The following is a 19,000-nucleotide window of genomic DNA, read 5'->3' as shown; positions in this document are numbered from 1 at the left end:
GATTTATGGATTGATATTTATTGTGATTTTTTGTTTGTGACCTTCTTTTAGGTCAGGTTTTTTACACCCCCCAGAATCCTCTTCAAGAGGTGGTGAGCTGGATTAGGTAGGACCTTTCTGTTTTGATGTTTTTCTCCGAACACCGGATATCTTTAGTTTTGACATGAACTTTGGGATTCCTCCAAGGATCGTAACTAAAAGCTGGATTATGCGTTTCCCTCAAGGATCGTAATAAAAAGACTGAACGAAACTCCTAAAAAGGAAAAAAATCTTTTTTGGTACAACTGAACCGAACTGGAAAAAAAAAAAGAAACTTGGAAAAAGGTTTATGAAAGTGTTTTTTTGTATCATTGTTTGGTTGTCTTGTTTACAAATATAATTTATTTAATTGTGCTTTATTTAATTTCTTTTCAAATTTAATACAATTATCTTTAACTTTAATTTTCCTGCCTCCTGTTTTTATTCATTCACCACACAAGCTCCCGTAGTGAATCTGGTCTTCTGTTCACCCATTCCATCCATTGCACAACTTAGTCCTAACACTCTTACATTTAATGTGAGCGTTACATCAATATGTCTACACGTCGATATGTCTATAAATCAATACATCTATACGTCAATACATCTATATAGCCATCCATTAATATGTTTAAACGTCAATATGTTTATACTACTATACGTCAACATGTCTATACGTCAATATGTCACTGTGTCTACACGTCAATACGTCACTGTCAACATGTCAATACGTCTATACGTGAATACGTCACTATGTCTACATGTCAGTATGTCTATACGTCAATACATCCCTATGTCTATACGTCAATATGTCTTTATGTCAATATATCTGTATGTCAATACATTAATAAATAAATATATATATATATATATATATATATATATATATATATATATATATATATATAAATCAATGTCAATATGTCTATACGTTAATATGTCACTATGTCTACACGTCAATACGTGAATATGTCTATACATTAATATGTCAATATGTCTATATGTCTTCATCCCAATATGTCTATAAATCAATACATTACTATGTCTACATGTCAATACTTCAATATGTCAATATATTCTATGCGTCAATATGTCCATACATCAATATGTCAATATTTTCTATGCGTCAATATGTCCATACATCAATATGTCTATGTGTCAATATGTTTCCACATCAATATGTTACTATGTCTATACATCAATATGTCAATACGTCAGCATGTCAATATGTCTATACGTCAATATGTCTATACGTCGATATGTCTACACGTCGATATGTCTACACGTCGATATGTCTATAAGTCAATATATCTATATGTCAATACATCTATATAGCTGTCCATTAATATGTTTAAATGTCAATATGTTTATACGTCAATACGTCACTATGTCTATACGTCAATATGTCAGTATGTATATTCGTCAATATGTCAATATTTTCTATAAGTCAGTATGTCTATACCTGAATATGTCTATATGTAAATATGACTATACATCAATATGTTACTATGTCTTCACGTCAATATGTCAATATATCCATTCGTCAATTTGTCTGCAGGTCAATATGTCGATTAACAATTCATCCATACGCTATTCTGTCAACAAGTCATACGTCAATATTTCAATCAGGGAATACGTCAATATGTAATTTAGTCTATAATTAAGTCAATACGTCATTCCGTCAATACGATAATCTGTCAATCTTTTATTGCGTCAATCCATCAGTCAATACATAATTCCGTCAATAGGTCATTCCATCAATACATTAATCAGTCTTTCCGTCAATACGCCTAAACGTCAATACATCAACATATCAGTCAGTCAAGATGCAGTCAGTCAATACTTCCATATGTCAATATGACATTCAGTCAAGACGTCAATCTGTCAATACGTCAATACAACATGACTGGTTTTACTGGGAAGAGGTCGGTAACATGACTGGTTTAACTGGGGACAGGTCTTTAACATGACTGGTTTAACTGGGGACAGGTCTTTAACATGACTGGTTTAACTGGGAACAACTCTATAACATGACTGGTTTAACTGGGAACTGGTCAGTAACGTGACTAAGAAGAAGAATTACATAAAGGCAGAGTGTTTTAGATGAAAACATGGACAGAGGTTCATCAAACGGAGACAAACTGGACTTAAAAACTGTAGAACAATGTCAAATGTCACCATGGATGTTTTAGTGCCTTCAGATTCACAATCAGCCTATTTTGCCATTAAATTATACATTTTATTTTTTACCACCTGATGTTCATTTTAGACTGGGAGTAAAACATGGCTTGATAAGATCTGGAAATGTTTGAATTTGACCATTTACACAGTGTCCCAACTCTTTTGGTACTGGGGTTGTAGATTATTTATTGAGATTTTAATGATACAAACAATGAAAAGTTGGAGGTTTAATCCATCCAAACCTCAATATCACAGCAATGTATAGAAAATATAAAATGCTAAGATTGTTGCAAACAGATTTTTCTTACCTGGCCTGTGTGCTCTGTTTCATCTTTGTTAATGAGATACATCAAAAAGAATCTGTAAAACACACACACACACACATGCGCGCGCGCACACACACACACACACACACACACACACACACACACACACACACACATTTAAAACAAAAACATCATTATGACATACTACAGATGGAAACTAACTGACCAACAGGGATACAACCAACCATAATGGACAATTATAGCAAAGCAAAATTATAGTAAATGGAGGAAAGGTTTATTTGTGAAGAAAAATAAACTAAAACTTTTTCGAATCTGAAATTTGAAAGCGTTAGACTTTTTTAAACAAACAAATAATTCCACAACTTCCACAGAAAGTTTTACACAAACAGTTCTTATGAAATTTAAATGAAAAAGTAGTATATGTGAAAACAGCAGAAACACCTGTGCTGTAAAAGTAAACCTAAAAAAAATTCCTGAAAATTTGGTCAACTAAAAGTTTTCAGTGTAATTATAAATCAAATGATATAAATTTATAATTAGAAGGGAAGCTGTATCAAGAAAACAAATCAATCTAAAAGTTGAGGTCTGCTACAAACAAACACATAAAATGGAAAAGAAACAAAGAAGAAGTTTATGGTGTGTTGGCCTAACATGGCTTCTACAGACGAGCAGAATAATGGAGTCTAGGTGAGGCGATGAAGGTTGGGTATAAACGGGGGAATCACCAAAGGTTGAGTTAAAGTTAATAGATGAGTTAAAGAAAAACTTCTTATTAATTTAGCTCTATCATTGTCTACAAGACTAAATATCATGTAAAGATTGAGTTCACAGTTTACTGAACTGAGTGTATCACTGTGAAGACATTGACAAGAAGCTGTGGGGTCCAATTGATTTGAATGAGACGTGTTGGAGCAAGAAACATTTAAAACCTCCAGGATGGCGGCCTTTGATGGTCCAGAGTTTTATACCCCTTATATCGCGGATCTGTTGCTAGTGCACCTTGAAAACTGTGTGATCACCCAAACAGTTAAACTGATGTGATCAATATAAACTCTTCCCTCACCCACCCTTCCCATCTCCTCCGGGTAGGGTGAATGGCTCGGGTTTTCTACCAGAGTCCTGGGAGCTTGAGGTTCCTCTTCAGTATTTTAGCTGTTCCTGGGACTGATCTCATCTGGACGGAGATGTCTGATGTTTCACCAGGTATCTATTGGAGTCACTTCTCCAGTGTGGGGGACACGGCCCCCAGCGCTCCCATCACTATGGGTACTACTGTTGCTTTCACCCTCCAGACCTTCTCCAGGTCTTCCTTGAGGCCTTGGTACTTCTCCAGTTTCTCCTTTTTCCTGATATTTCCATCATTGGGGATGGATCCATCGATCACTACGGCTTTCCTCTGCTGCTTCTCCATGATCACTATGTCCGCTTGGTTGGCCACCACCATTTTATCTGTCTGGATCTGGAAGTCCCAGAGGATCTTAGCCCTCTCATTCTCCACCACCTTGGGGGGAGTTTCCCACTGGGACTTGGGGGTCTCCAGTCCATATTCTGTACAGATGTTCCTGTACTCTATGCAGCTACTTGGTTATGGCGCTCCATGTATTCTTTGCCTGCCAGTATCTTGCACCCTGCTGTGAGGTGCTGGATTGTTTCAGGGGCTCCTTTGCATAGTCTGCACCTGGTATGGTAGATCTGGGATCCTGCCTGGTCTGGTAGATCTGGGATCCTGCCTGGTCTGGTAGACCTGGGATCCTGCCTGGTCTGGTAGATCTGGGATCCTGCCGGGTCTGGTGGATCTGGGATCCTGCCTGGTCTGGTGGATCTGGGATCCTGCCTGGTCTGGTGGATCTGGGATCCTGCCTGGTATGGTGGATCTGGGATCCTGCCTGGTATGGTAGATCTGGGATCCTGCCTGGTATGGTAGATCTGGGATCCTGCCTGGTATGGTAGACCTGGGATCCTGCCTGGTATGGTAGATCTGGGATCCTGCCTGGTATGGTAGATCTGGGATCCTGCCTGGTCTGGTAGATCTGGGATCCTGCCTGGTCTGGTAGATCTGGGATCCTGCCTGGTATGGTAGATCTGGGATCCTGCCTGGTATGGTAGATCTGGGATCCTGCCTGGTCTGGTAGATCTGGGATCCTGCCTGGTCTGGTAGATCTGGGATCCTGCCTGGTCTGGTAGACCTGGGATCCTGCCTGGTCTGGTAGACCTGGGATCCTGCCTGGTCTGGTAGACCTGGGATCCTGCCTGGTATGGTAGATCTGGGATCCTGCCTGGTCTGGTAGATCTGGAATCCTGCCTGGTATGGTAGATCTGGAATCCTGCCTGGTATGGTAGATCTGCGATCCTGCCTGGTATGGTAGATCTGGGATCCTGCCTGGTATGGTAGATCTGGGATCCTGCCTGGTCTGGTAGATCTGGGATCCTGCCTGGTCTGGTAGATCTGGGATCCTGCCTGGTCTGGTAGATCTGGGATCCTGCCTGGTATGGTAGATCTGGGATCCTGCCTGGTATGGTAGATCTGGGATCCTGCCTGGTCTGGTAGATCTGGGATCCTGCCTGGTCTGGTAGATCTGGGATCCTGCCTGGTCTGGTAGATCTGGGATCCTGCCTGGTATGGTAGATCTGGGATCCTGCCTGGTCTGGTAGATCTGGGATCCTGCCTGGTTTGGTAGATCTGGGATCCTGCCTGGTCTGGTAGATCTGGGATCCTGCCTGGTCTGGTAGACCTGGGATCCTGCCTGGTATGGTAGATCTGGGATCCTGCCTGGTATGGTAGACCTGGGATCCTGCCTGGTATGGTAGATCTGGGATCCTGCCTGGTATGGTAGATCTGGGATCCTGCCTGGTATGGTAGATCTGGGATCCTGCCTGGTCTGGTAGATCTGGGATCCTGCCTGGTTTGGTAGATCTGGGATCCTGCCTGGTTTGGTAGATCTGGGATCCTGCCTGGTCTGGTAGATCTGGGATCCTGCCTGGTCTGGTAGATCTGGGATCCTGCCTGGTCTGGTAGATCTGCGATCCTGCCTGGTCTGGTAGATCTGGGATCCTGCCTGGTTTGGTAGATCTGGGATCCTGCCTGGTTTGGTAGATCTGGGATCCTGCCTGGTTTGGTAGATCTGGGATCCTGCCTGGTTTGGTAGATCTGGGATCCTGCCTGGTCTGGTAGATCTGCGATCCTGCCTGGTTTGGTAGATCTGGACCTGCTCCTGTGCTGCCATGATTAGTGCTTCTGTGCTGTCCTTCAGTCCAGCCCTCTCCAGCCATTGATAGGACCCTTCTTTGCTCTTAGTGTCTAGTCACTGGACACTGGACTTGGGGTGGAACCCTCCATGCATGGTGAGCAGCTTCCGTGTTTTGACATCCGTGGTCTGAGCTTCCTCCTTTGGCCATCTTATTATCCCAGCAGGGTATCTGATCACTGATATATGCCACATTCGATGGAGAGTTGTATGATTGGCTGGAAGTTGGCCTCCAGGGCTGTCTGACACAGGCTCATTGAGTTTGCAGTGAAGGCTCTATATATCCCACATGGACTTTAACTTAACTGCTACAGAACACATGTAGCTCGGTCTTCATGCAGCTCCACGCTGCAGTCAGAGCAGGAGGTGATTACCGTTGCTGCATGATCGGACTGAAGTAGACTCTGGTTCATTTGCTCTGGTTTACTGTCTGATACCCCTCAGCTGGTACGCAGGCGATCTAATGCGGCAACGTCAGCACTTTTCAAAATACCTCAGGAACCACATAACAAAACTTCATGGGGAAAATTGCTACCACAATCACACTCTCTGAGGGATCTATTGTGAGCCGGAAATAGCCTTTCGAGAAGGTTTTTAATCCAGCCGTTGAGTGCAGCTTTTTTTTTTCTGGGTACTTCTTACGTGAATTCCAACGCGCTATGTTCATCATTTATTACATTTTGTGGTTAAAAATGTGTAAATTATTTTAACGGACCTCCATATGGAAGTTTTATGTAAACAGTGAACACTTCTTGTCAGTCTCTCGACCAAAAAGATGCTCAGATTTTTTCTTTTGTTTTTATGATGGTGACATCCAATCCGAGCAGCGTGAGTTGATACAGTTCCAGTACATACAGTCCATACTTCCAGTATCCAAAAACAATGTAATAAAATTCAGCCTTGATGGCCTGAGAGAAACCTGTTTAGAAATGAAAAAGCTTCTACATTGTTTTTCTGTCTTTCTTAAATTAAATTCTGTGACATTCCATTTATGTTTTGTTTTTTCTTTTGTTTTTATAATCATATAACTGTTGATCCATCCATGTGGCATTATTTTAGAGTAGAGATTATGATTGCCCAACTTGTCCTGAAAAAAAGATGTTCATTACTTGACTGTGCATGAAAGGGTTGAGATTTAACATGCATAATGAGATGGAGATGTCAGGCGGACAAATACAGTAATATATGGCTTGGTGTTTTCAGTGTTGATGTCTATTAATGCAGAGTGTGGATGAAAACATCAAGTTAAAATGACTGTAACATGTTGTAGACTCTTAATCAGAGAACAACTAGATCTGCAGCGGTTAGTTAAAGGGTTCCTATTCTGGTATTTGGAGTTTTCTGAGCTTTCTACAGTGTTACAGTGTTGAATCCTCATCAGACATGTGAACGACACTGTTTTTTATCACCTAAACGCATGTTTGAGTTTGAGTTTGAGTTCCAGCACTCTCTCCGTTCGGTTTCCATGGCGACGGAAAAGGCGTGGTTTTAGAGAGTTTTTTCTACGTGGAAATCCTTGTGACGTCCCGGGGGATAAGGTTGGGTGATTGGTTACCTTCTACTGGTTAACAAGGGCATGTACAAATACATCAGGCGGGTGGAAAACGTGGGATAAAGTTATTTCCAACGATGGCTGGTGAGTTTACCAAAGAGAGACATCCTGCTGCATTCGTTGCTGTGGGTTGCTGTTTTCCACTTCGTTTTCAGGCTCTGATTCAGGTTCCAACATGTAGGGCTGGATGCTATGTGTTGACATTGTAGTTTGTTTTTTTATTGAGTTCATATGAGCCTAATCCTTCTGTTTATGAGACGTTACAATGACGGTGAAAGCAGGTGCGGTGCGCGCTCCCGATGTAGTGCAGTGGCGGGAGGCGGGGCTTTTCAGTTTTAGCCAGGATGTTTTCAGTTTCTTTTTTTACTGTTTCAAAATTAAATCCATTTATTCAGACATTATTAGAGCCTGAGTTTATTATATTAATCTCTTTTAATATTATATGACTTCATAATCGCTTTAAATCCATCTAAAGCTAGGGTAGGTCATGTTGGGGAGCTAGCAAGAACCTGTCTTGGCTCCTCCTCCTCTGATCTTGCTCTTTGCATGATCCAAGACTTTTTTTTAAAATAAGAAATGAACAACTCCATTTGGGTCTGAACGTTTGGATTGGTCAGAGTTTTTACAGATTTACAGTAAACTGAGGGGTCTAACTATATTTCTTATTGTTCATGAGTACAGAATATATGGACTACTATCAGGACGAGGAACCACTTCACCCAGAGTAAAAAGCAAGGTTACTTACCCCAGTTTTAAATGGAAAAAAAGTTGCTTTTTGGAGCAAATTTTATTATGTTATTAAAATGCAATTAACCGAGATTAATAAAACCCTGTAAATCATTACATTAATTTTTTGAAACAAGTCCCATCCCTACTTTTAACACAACCTCTGTTTTATGCACAAGACGAGGGGCTACTCTCCTGCTTTCTTGTTTTGTGCATATGGCAGTCTTACAAATTCAGCCTCAGATTCAAAACTACGACAGAGAGAACAGGTTCACCGAGACTATTATTACAGGAAATTAAATAATCCAGGTCTCGCTTACCTCACTGACCCATTTTATTGCAACCAAACAAACAAACACTCACACAATCCAGATGTACTCACAAGTAGTTGGCCAAGTTGTGCTCTTGCAGAGTGTGCGTTTCAAAGCCATGTGGTACCGTATCAAAGTAATCATTACCAATTCCACAGATAAAACATTTGGTCTGCAGGAAAAAACATAATCAATTTAATGGGACTTTTATTTGGTCAGAGAATCAGACATTTCCTCACGGTTAGGCTAAAATGCAGGTTACAGAGGCAGGTTTTACCTCCATATCTTCTTTCACTTGTTCCTGTTGGTCTCTTAGCTCTCCAAAAGCATCAATGATCAAACCTGGAATTTCACAGAGTACAGAAAACATCTTTATCCACAATCTGTCACTGTTTACACAGTCTCAGCAGACTCCACCCAAAAGCTTCGAGCTAAGGTCAAAATAATTTTAGTCTGGTGGGCTTAGCATTAATATCAATCCTTATTTTTATGACAAAAATAAAAGTTTTTGTCTTTTCAGAGAATGAAACATTAGTTTATTATTGATGTTAAATATTCCCTAGCCTGAGCAGGTTTTATGTCAGAGGTGGGGAACCTTGGCATTCCCTGTTCTGACACACCAGATTTATTGAATAAATCACTGGGCAGATCTTGATAAACTGTTGGATCCATTTGATTGAAACCAGGTATGCTTGACTAGAGATACATGGAAACCTGCAGGATTAAGGCCCTTGAGGACTAGGGTTCCTGCCCTGTTTTATATGAAGTACCCCTCATGTCCTCCTCACATTTACTCACTATGGGGGCATTTTTGGCCAAAAATATCAATGGATTAAAAAAAAAAAAAAAAGCTACCAAAAAAGCCATTTTTATTATTTAATCAACTTACTTGAACAACGGTTATTCTTAATGAGGGTATTTCATCTGTGAGTCCCGGAGTCCACCATACACCACTGGATTCCCATTGTTGCCAGATCCAGGAAATTCTGGTATTTTACCAGTTATTATATGGAGCCATGAGACTACCATAAATTATTTGTTTTGTGTGAAACCATTTTCTGAATTCTAAATTGCTGATTAGATGTTGTGTTTTTTTTAAAAATCAAATTATTTCACGCATGCAAGCACACAGACCCCAGGAAGAATAGCTGCAGTTTTGCTACTGCTAATGAAGATCCAATTAAAATAATAAACAATAAGCACATACACAAACAGAGTTTTGAGTCTGGTTACCAATGCCCAACATTTAATAAAACAAAAGACAAATATCATAAAATACCACAAAAAATAAAAGTCTAAGTTTGATGTAAACTTGATGTTGACATACAGGCACATCTCAGAAAATTAGAATATTGTGAAGAACTTCAACTTAGAAAGTCATGATGTCACACCCTGATCCACTGAAAACACCTGCAAAGGTCTCCTAGACCTTTAAATGGTCTCAGTCTGGGTCAGGTGGCGACACAACCATGGGTCAGACTGCTGACCTGACAGAAGACCATCGTTGACCCTCCACAAGGAGGGAAAGCCAGAAAGGTCATTTCTAAAGAAGCTGCTTGTTCACAGAGAGCTGGATCCAAGCATGTTAATGGGAAGCTGAGTGGAAGGAAAAGCTGCACCAGCAGAAGGCAGAACCGCCTGGAGAGGATCGTCAGGAATCTGGGAGCTTCACAAGGAGTGGACTGAAGCTGGACTCATCAAGAGCCGCTCCGGATCCTAGACATGGACTACAGATGTCCCATTCCTCGTGTCGAGCCTCTCCTGGACCAGAGACACCGACAGAACCGTCTCACCTGGGCTACGGAGGAACAGGACTGGTTCTCAGATGGAAGCAGATTCTGCATTTCATGAGGAAACCAAGGTCCCAGAGTCTGGAGGAAGAGTGGAGAGGCCCAGAATCCATGTTGCTGGAAGTCCAGAGTGAAGTTTCCACAGTCAGTGATGGTTTGGGAGCCATGTCATCTGCTGGTGTTGCTCCACTGGGTTTTCTGAAGGTCACAGTCAACACAGCATCTAGCAGGACGTTTTAGAGCCTGGACTTCCATTAGACCTGAACAGCGCCACACGCTGGTGGCTTCCATTGCCACGCCGCGTTCATGCAGTAATTCATGCAGGAGGCCCAACCAGGTACTGAGGCATGGAAATGATAATGCTGTTCAGAAACCTGACGTTTCTGTTTAAAATATCCTGTTTTCATTCTTCTTATGTAATATTCTCATTTTCTGAAAGGCTACATGTTGGGTTGTCATTATCTATAAGCCGCAATTTTTAAAATGTCAAGAAATAAACGGTTGAAATGTTTCACTCTGTGTAATGAATCTATGCAATATATGGGTTTCACAATTTGAAATGAGGGACGAAAAATATTGAACTTTTTCATAATATTCTAATTTTCTGAGATGTACCTGTAATTGGAAACTTGTCACACGTTGCCATGGAGTCAGATATAATTTGGAAACCCTCCACCTTGTCAGTAAAACCGAAGGAAACTCTTCAGTAAATGGATAGCAGGAGGAGGTTGTGATAAAAATCTTGAATTTTATTGAAAGCGGAAGGTCTCCGCTCGGTTAATTTATATTCAGTAGGCTTAAAATCAAACTACAACTAGATATTGAGTCATGGTGCATTTTGAGTTGAACTTCTCTGGTGACTTACCCTGAATAATTGCCAGCAGGATGACGATAACGAAGAAGAAGAATGTGATATCAAAGATGATGCGGTAGATCTCATACTCATCACCCGCTGGGTCTTCAATCTGGTCTCCGATCCCTCCACCTGCTCGCACGCCTACATACATGTGGAACATGTAGCACTGTGGAGGACACAAGAGGAGATCAGATGCAAAGAATGTGATCAGAAAACTCAGTGGTCCCAATATGATCTTCAGTTCCACAGTGTTTGTAGGGGGGTAAGGATTAGGGTTAGTGTACAGAAAAAGGAGCAATGTGTGACCGAAGCAGAAACACCGCCTGCTGTTTGTAATGTTGAAAAACTAAAAAGTCTTTTCAACAATGCAGTGTTTCCAACTTCTTGGCCTCTTTCTACTTTGGCTCTTTTGCTGGCTGTTAGGATGTGGAAACATTTGTGACAGCACCAAATAGCGATTGCCTGGATGCGCTAACCCGGTCATTGTTTGGGTTCCATAAAATTCCACTCCATGGATAAATGACGATATTTGTAGTTTTTAGAAGAAAGTGCCATAAAGTGGAATGGCTGTGGACTTCCACTGAATTAATGATGATGACATTAAACGTAAAGACAAAGCTTGGTCAATGTATTTTTCTAACCTCATCTCTACATTATGGCATTTCTGCTAGCATAGATCTTCCCCTCCCCCGCCAAATTCTCCCTCTGTTTCTGGTCCTCCTTCACTACAGGATGTGAAAGCATTGGAAATCAAGATGAAACCTGCTGACAACATTCAACACCATTGCTTCTTAAAAAAAAAACCTTTGATGGTTTGAGCTCTTGTATGGTGAAATTAATATGGTTTTGCTTCAATCCGGCTCATTTCCCATTCATTTTAAACATGGTAAACCCCATCCTCCAAAAGCCGAGTCTTCATCTTTCAGAAATAGGAAATTATGAGCCGATATCAAAACTTCCATTCAATTAAAAACATTTGAAAAAGGTTGCAACAAATCAGCTGACATCCTCCATGAACACCATCATTTATTTGACAATTTGCTCACTGCAAAAAAAAAAAAAAAAAAAGTCAGTTTAACCCCTTGTCTTCAGCACATATAAGATGAGATTGTAAAGCTTTTATTGTCATTGCTAAAAAGACAGACAGCTGTCGGCACAACGGAACTGACCCAGAGGTAGGTCAAAGCTAACAATTAGAAGAACAGAGATGAAAAAGATGAAATGAGGCAAATGTCGTGAGATTTTACATGTTGTCGGCTTGGCAACGTTGCTTTTATAGCCTGACGACTTGCTCAGTTCTGGTCTGAGCATGAAGTGAGGCGGTAGAGACCCCCCCCATCCGAATGGGCCTACTGTCTGACTGTGACCAGACTAATATGGAAGAATCAGGAAAACCTGCTCTTCAAATTGGACATTTTGAAAAAATGGAACAATCAATGAAAATGTAGAAAATGTTTGCAGACAGAGCAGGAAGGATTTTCCGTTAAACTGAAACACCTGTAGATCAACTCAAAGGAAGGCTGAAGTTTCACGTCTGGGACAAACTTTTGGCATTCTGGTTGGTAAGAGCACAAACAGCATCTTATGCTATTTTGGAGATCATGGCTCAAAATGGTTGAATCACTGGTGTAAACACTGCTAATATGATGCAAAACAGGTGTTTGAACGTATTTATGATCAGCAGTTTGGGCTCATATGATTTAACCAGCAACAGAAGAAAGTACAAGATAACACATAAAATGATTACATTTTCACTTCAGGAATTAATAAGAATATTGTGGATGGGGAGGATTTTCCATAAACAACAGATGCAGAACGTCTCCAACAGGAAGTTAACCTGAAGTAGAAAGTTTCTGTTCAACAATAAAAACTGTTAAAAAGACAATGAGAAGAAGTTGGAAAAGAGGCAGAGAGAGGAGAGAAAGCAGAAAACCCAAAGAGAAGAGATCAGCTGGTATCACCGCCTTCATTCTAAATCTGTTGACTGATGAAGGAACAGAAACAGGCCAAAGAACTTCCATCAGTTCATCCCTTCATCCTGCTAAGCCCCCGTCATCCCCCTGAACTGCAGACAAGGCAGAGCGCCGCAGACACCCCTTAATAGGACTCAGACAGGCGCTATGGAATGCTGTGGGTGGCTGATTCCAGGGATTAGTGATTAACCTGGAATTACCGGGTGACAGAAGACCCTCTTGCTAATCATAAACTCCCTTTTATAGTATTTTTCTGAGATGTCCAGCCGGCAGGAAAAGCCTTCTACGCTCCCCAGACAACACATGAACCAGGTGTACGAGACAGCATCATATTCCCCCACTGATTACAGAGGAAGCGCATCTGGAGAAACATCTATGGAAAAACAGAGTTTTAGTTGCTGACTTTTATGCTAGATTAATAAATCAGCAGCCATTTTTTGATTAACTTCAGTTTTGTCTTGACTTCGACCAAAGTTACATAATTATTATAATGCATTAATAATCTATTTTGAAAGCAAGATTTATCCATCCATGGCTTGATTTAGAAGCATGACCTAACCTGTGTTAATGTAATGCCGCCTTACGGTTAGGCAGGAACTGTGGACCCATGATCACATGGTATTAATGGGAAATATCCACAGCTCAGGACCAGAACTGGTTTATTTTTACTAAAACTAAGCTGAGTGTGGCCGCTGAAGTCGTGGTCCAGTTTGACTGAGGCAGCAAAGTAAGGAGACTCTTCAACTCGTTGGTTTATCCTCTTACAGCCAGAGTACCATTTTCATTCTGGAGGTTTTATGTTCATGACCTAATGTAGCCCAGGAGTTTACCATTGAATCTAATAGGAAAGCGTGTCCAAACTTTGGACTGGTAGTGTAACTTGTTTCCATGTTTTCATGATGAAAGGTCTTTACCTGCAGCAGGTGGAAAAGCTGAACACACAAGGCATACAGTTACTGCTTTCACTGCGAATCCGACGGCTTCCATGCCTGCTGCTAAACGCTTTGTGGTGACTGTGGCTGTGAGGACAGAAATGACATCTCTCAGCATTAACTTCTGTTGTGGATCCTGATCCTTCTGCTGTCCCGGGCTCTTCTTCTTCCCCTCTCAACTTTAAAGTCATGCGTATTTTATAGTAAAACAAAAATCTACATGTAGATTTCCTGTACTTTGTACTTCATGTGTATATTTTGTATTGCCAGCTATTCTGTCCCTAAGTCCAGACGGCATGGGGATCATTGTTCACATAGGGTAGCAAGTCACTGTTAGTTCAGGACTTCACCATTTCCCAGTTTGGATTTTTTTCTGATACAAGATACAAGAGCTCCTGTTCTTGATGAAACATTGTCCCCTCCTTTTGGTTTGATGATTAAATGTGATAATCAGGGAAGCAGGAGAAGAAGGTACCTTACTTGTAGATTTGCTCCAGTGTCGAAATTTAATTAGGTAGTTTACTTTTTTCTGACGATCTTAGTTTTATTTGGAAGCGCTGTTATGGGTGCCTGCTCATTCTCCCACAGTCTTCACCTTCGCTGCATGTCTCATTCCAATCCCTGCTCGCTGTCTCCTGGCTGGGATTGGTTCAACAGGTCACACCTCCATCTGCTCCTTCCTCACTGGATGATTGATGGACCAATCACTGCTGGTTGGCACCAGGAAATAAAGGACACCTAGAATCCTTCAGTCGGTGGCATCTGCTTGTTCAGTAGCACTTGTTGTTATTTTGTGTGTTACCAGTATTAAATCTACTTGGTTTTGAGTTAGAACTTAACTGATAAGTTAAGTCAGAATAGGGTGGATTGTCCTCTCCGGGTCGGGAGTCAGGTCCTGCCTCAAGTGGAGGAGTTTAAATATCTCGGGGTCTTGTTCACGAGTGAGGGAAGGATGGAGCGCGAGATCGACAGACGGATCGGTGCGGCGTCTGCAGTAATGCGGACTCTGCGCCGGTCTGTCGTGGTGAAGAAGGAGCAGAGCCAGAAGGCGAAGCTCTCGATTTACCAGTCGATCTACGTTCCTACCCTCACCTATGGTCATGAGCTGTGGGTCGTGACCGAAAGAAGGAGATCTCGTATACAGGCGGCTAAAATGGGTTTCCTCCGCAGGGTGGCCGGGCTCTCCCTTAGAGATAGGGTGAGGAGCTCAGTCATCCGGGAGGGGCTCAGAGTAGAGCCGCTGCTCCTCCGCATCGAGAGGAACCAGTTGAGGTGGCTCGGGCATCTGGTCAGGATGCCTCCTGGACCTCCCTGGTGAGGTGTTCCAGGCACATCCCTCTGGGAGGAGACCCCGGGGAAGACCCAGGACACGCTGGAGGGATTATATCTCTCGGCTGGCCTGGGAACGCCTCGGGATCCCCCCCGCAGAGTTGGCAGATGTGGCTGGAGAGAGGGAAGTCTGGGTTTCCCTGCTTAGGCTGCTGCCCCCGCGACCCGACCCCGGATAAGTGGCAGAAGATGAAGATGATGAATGAAAGATGAAAATTAGATCGATCATTATGAATTAGCGTATTGAGAACTTTCCATATTCCTTGAATATTTTGTCTATGTTGCATCAGTAATTTTGTTTAGTTTTATTTTTCATAATTTCTGATTATGTTAACCAGTTATTCATGTATTCTTTATATTTATTTTATGCTTCTTGAGTTTTTCGATTTTAAAGATTTTCTATTTTATTGATTCTTTTTGCATGCATGAGATGGTTTAACGTCTGCACCAAGATGTTGCATATCTTCTAGAAGTCTGTTGTGGAGAGTGCAGTCAGCTTTGCAGCATCTGCTGGGGTAGTAGCATCAGAACCAGAGACTTGAAGAGAATCAACAAACTGATCCAGAAAGCTGCTTCTGTGCTTGGAGTAACTCTGGAGCCGCTGGAGCTGATTGTCCAAAGAAGAATGCTGCACAAGCTGATGAAGATGATGGAGGATTCTTCACACCCTCTCCACAACACAGTGATGAAACAACAAAGTGTGTTCAGTGAGAGGCTTCTTCAGGTCCCATGTAAGACTGAAAGATACAGAAGATCATTCCTGCCAGCAGCCATCAGCCTCCGGAACAAGACCTCCTCTAGTTATTATTATATACTGCAATATTTCCCTTTGGGGATTAATAAAGTCGTTTTCATTTCATTTAATTTATTATTCCCTTGGTAAACCAAGGTTTCCACTGCTTACATTTATAAGTTATTGTCTTAAGTGGATGACATACATTGTAAATTTCTAATACTTTAGCTAGAAATATGTCATAGGCTTCATTAGGATTATTATACCTATAAATCTCATCCCAATTATAATGACCTAATTCTCTTTTTAGCGTTTTAATTGCTTCTTGTCATCGATATCTCCTCGTTCTTGTATAACTTGTCACATTGCCAGAAGGTGATGTCTGTTACTAAAAGACCTCCATCAATTTTGCCCATTTCATTGTTAAAAATATTATCAATAAATGTTGCCGTTTGGGTTGTTAATCTTGTTGGCTTTACTATGACTGGAAATGACGTACTATTATAAAATGTACTTATAACATCTGTGGTCTTCCTATGCTCACCTGGATTAAGCAGGTTGACATTAAAATCATCACAGAAATAAAGCACCTATTTCCAATTGTGTGAAACATCCTAGATATAAACACATTGAAGTCATTCAAAGAGGAACCAGGTGTTCCATATATACAGCTAACCGTTAAATGTTTTTGTTTTTCCAAACAGATATCAACAGTAACACACTCTAACAAACTGACATACTTGCTTATAATTACATTGTAAGTTAGAATCTACATAAATGGCTACTCCGCCTCCTCCTCTGTCTTTTCTATTCATTGCAAACAATTCATAACCCTCCTATTCTACATCCAAGATGTTATCATCATCTAGCCATATTTCAGAGATAGCAACTGCACTAAACGTTGGGAATAATCTGAGATAATCTTCAATTTGAGAAACAAAACTCCGAAGACTTCTGCTATAGAAATGTATTAAAGAGAAAGCCTGTTTCATATTCACTGAATTTTTAAACTGTTCATCTGAGTAATACTGATAATTTGTCTGACTACACCAGTAAATGTCCGGGTCTAAATCTTTCTCAACATCATGTTTCCCACAGCATACATTTCTATTATTTAGATTTTTATAAAAATCTGTTGAATCACCGTCTGTATAATTAATGGTCTCATCACTTCAATACATATTTTGTATATGTACAAAATATACATATCTCTTTCTTAAAAGAAATTTGTTGTTGTTAAGGTCCATATTAAAAAGTCCATCTTCATATAGCTCATCATCAAAGTCCCAAAGACCCAAAGTCAATCCTTTACAGCTCATAAATCTACTTACTAAGGAAATAAAGTCATCATGTTCTGACAAGTCATCAGCTTCATTATCATGTGTTCCAAATAGCCTAACCATGCTTTATTTATACTGTTCCAAGTCTTTGATGTCTCCTACCATGATCACACCTGCTTTTTCTGGCGTCCCATTTAGGCGTATCAAGATACGACCATGTTGCTTGTATCCTCTTTTGTTTCCAAAAAAAATCTGTGCATGTCTTGTAATCTCTGCGCTCTTACTTGTAAGGTGTTCATTAATGTAAACGCTGCTCCCCTTTAGCTTGCGGGCCTGGCGCAGTGGAGCAACCCTTTGTTTTCTATTCACAAAGCGAACTACTAGCGCTGGTTTGGCATTGCTATGCTTTCGAGGAATATGGTGGCAGGCAGATTTCTCCTTTGGATCTGTATTGATGACTTTATTGGAAAGAAAAGTCATTACTTGCTGCTCCAGTGTTAGCAACTCCTTCTCCGTGTCCAGCCCCTCCATGGCAACACCGGTTCCAACAGCAGCTATTCGTGTGTAACTTTGATGTTTTGTTTCCAATTCATTGATAATTATGTCCTCCATTCGTGTATATTGTTCAAGATCATCAACTCATCGCTCCAATCCACCAATGACTCTGTCCTTTTCCTCTAAAAGCTCTCATAACTCCTTAACTTCTTCCACCAGCTTCACTAGCTTAGCTTTTTGTTGCATCCCAGTGGCTATGTCTTTGGTCAGGCTGTTTGACAATACCTTAATTTCCTCCAAATCTTGGACCACCTCCATAAGTGTCAGATTTCTTGGGTGGCATGATTGATTTAATGAAGAATCCTTAGGAAATCCTTAAATGTCCAGATCAGAGGCGTTTTTTTTTTCAACTTTTTTCAACTTCTGTCTGCCAGCGCGCTCTGGTACATCCTCCTCCTCGTCCTCCGCTACAGCGAAATCAAAGTAAAGCAAATATACTCTCCATGGCACTAAAACCTCCTGCTGTGAAGTGATTCGTGCTACAAGTGATGACTTCCCTGGGCATGTAATAAGTACACTAACTTACAGGAATGAGTTCAATGTCCTTGCAACAGTTGGAGATTTTAGTGTTTACATGTCTTGGGTTACAACACGGGTTGTTTACATACAGTACAAGACCCCTCCTTTGTGCTTACCAGAGGCTCTGACCATTCTGAAGTCCGGTCGCTCCACGTTAGCATCTGGGCTGTTCGCTGGGAACTATGTTTCAGTGAGACGAAATAAACTGCACTCCTTGTAAATCTTTATGTTCTTTGTCAGGGCAGCCAGTCCACCAATTTTATTTAAAAGTGAGTTTACGTTTCCAATGAATCTCCACTTTCATGTGAGCCATTTAGCTTTTATCTTAGCAGTCTCGATACAGCTTTCTTAGGTCATCATATAAACAGGGAACCTCACCACTACGGGACCCGTTGTTAGACTGAGTAGAAACTTTCTCGAAAAAACAAGTCTCTGTGTTATAGAATCCATATCCATAAGATACACTGATAATTGTTTCTAGAGAAAACAAAAAGTAAAAACAATAGTACGAGACTGCATCGCGTCTGTGCTGGAGCCATTTACGCTGATGATGTACTTCTCTTCTCATCAATGACGCGTCCCAGACCTCATTAAACAAACTGGTTACAGTTGATGAGATAGTTGATAGTTTGTCAGGTTACAAAATACACAATAAAAAATCCTCACTACCATACCAAAATCAGGAGGAAAAGAAATACGCCTTGATAAATGAA

The 19,000-nt window shown here is 41.1% G+C and overlaps 1 protein-coding gene across 1 annotated transcript in view; it reads right to left on the bottom strand.

The window, feature by feature from the left end:
* ryr2a (ryanodine receptor 2a (cardiac)) overlaps positions 1–19,000 on the bottom strand; it is a gene marked incomplete at its 3' end in the record, with an annotated part of 479,882 nt that overhangs the window by 4,078 nt on the left and 456,804 nt on the right. The window contains exons 108-111 of the mRNA XM_079260659.1: positions 10,976–11,132; positions 8,598–8,662; positions 8,392–8,492; positions 2,508–2,559 (exon numbers count right to left, since the gene is read on the bottom strand). Of these exons, the coding sequence (XP_079116785.1) occupies positions 2,508–2,559; positions 8,392–8,492; positions 8,598–8,662; positions 10,976–11,132 (375 nt within the window). The remainder of the gene's footprint in view (positions 1–2,507; positions 2,560–8,391; positions 8,493–8,597; positions 8,663–10,975; positions 11,133–19,000) is intronic.

This window comes from Telmatherina bonti, assembly GCF_933228915.1.
Source record: "Telmatherina bonti genome assembly, chromosome: 21".
NCBI classification, from domain to species: domain Eukaryota; kingdom Metazoa; phylum Chordata; class Actinopteri; order Atheriniformes; family Telmatherinidae; genus Telmatherina; species Telmatherina bonti.
Note: the sequence above shows the minus strand (reverse complement) of the source record. Positions and strands in the feature narration are given on the sequence as shown.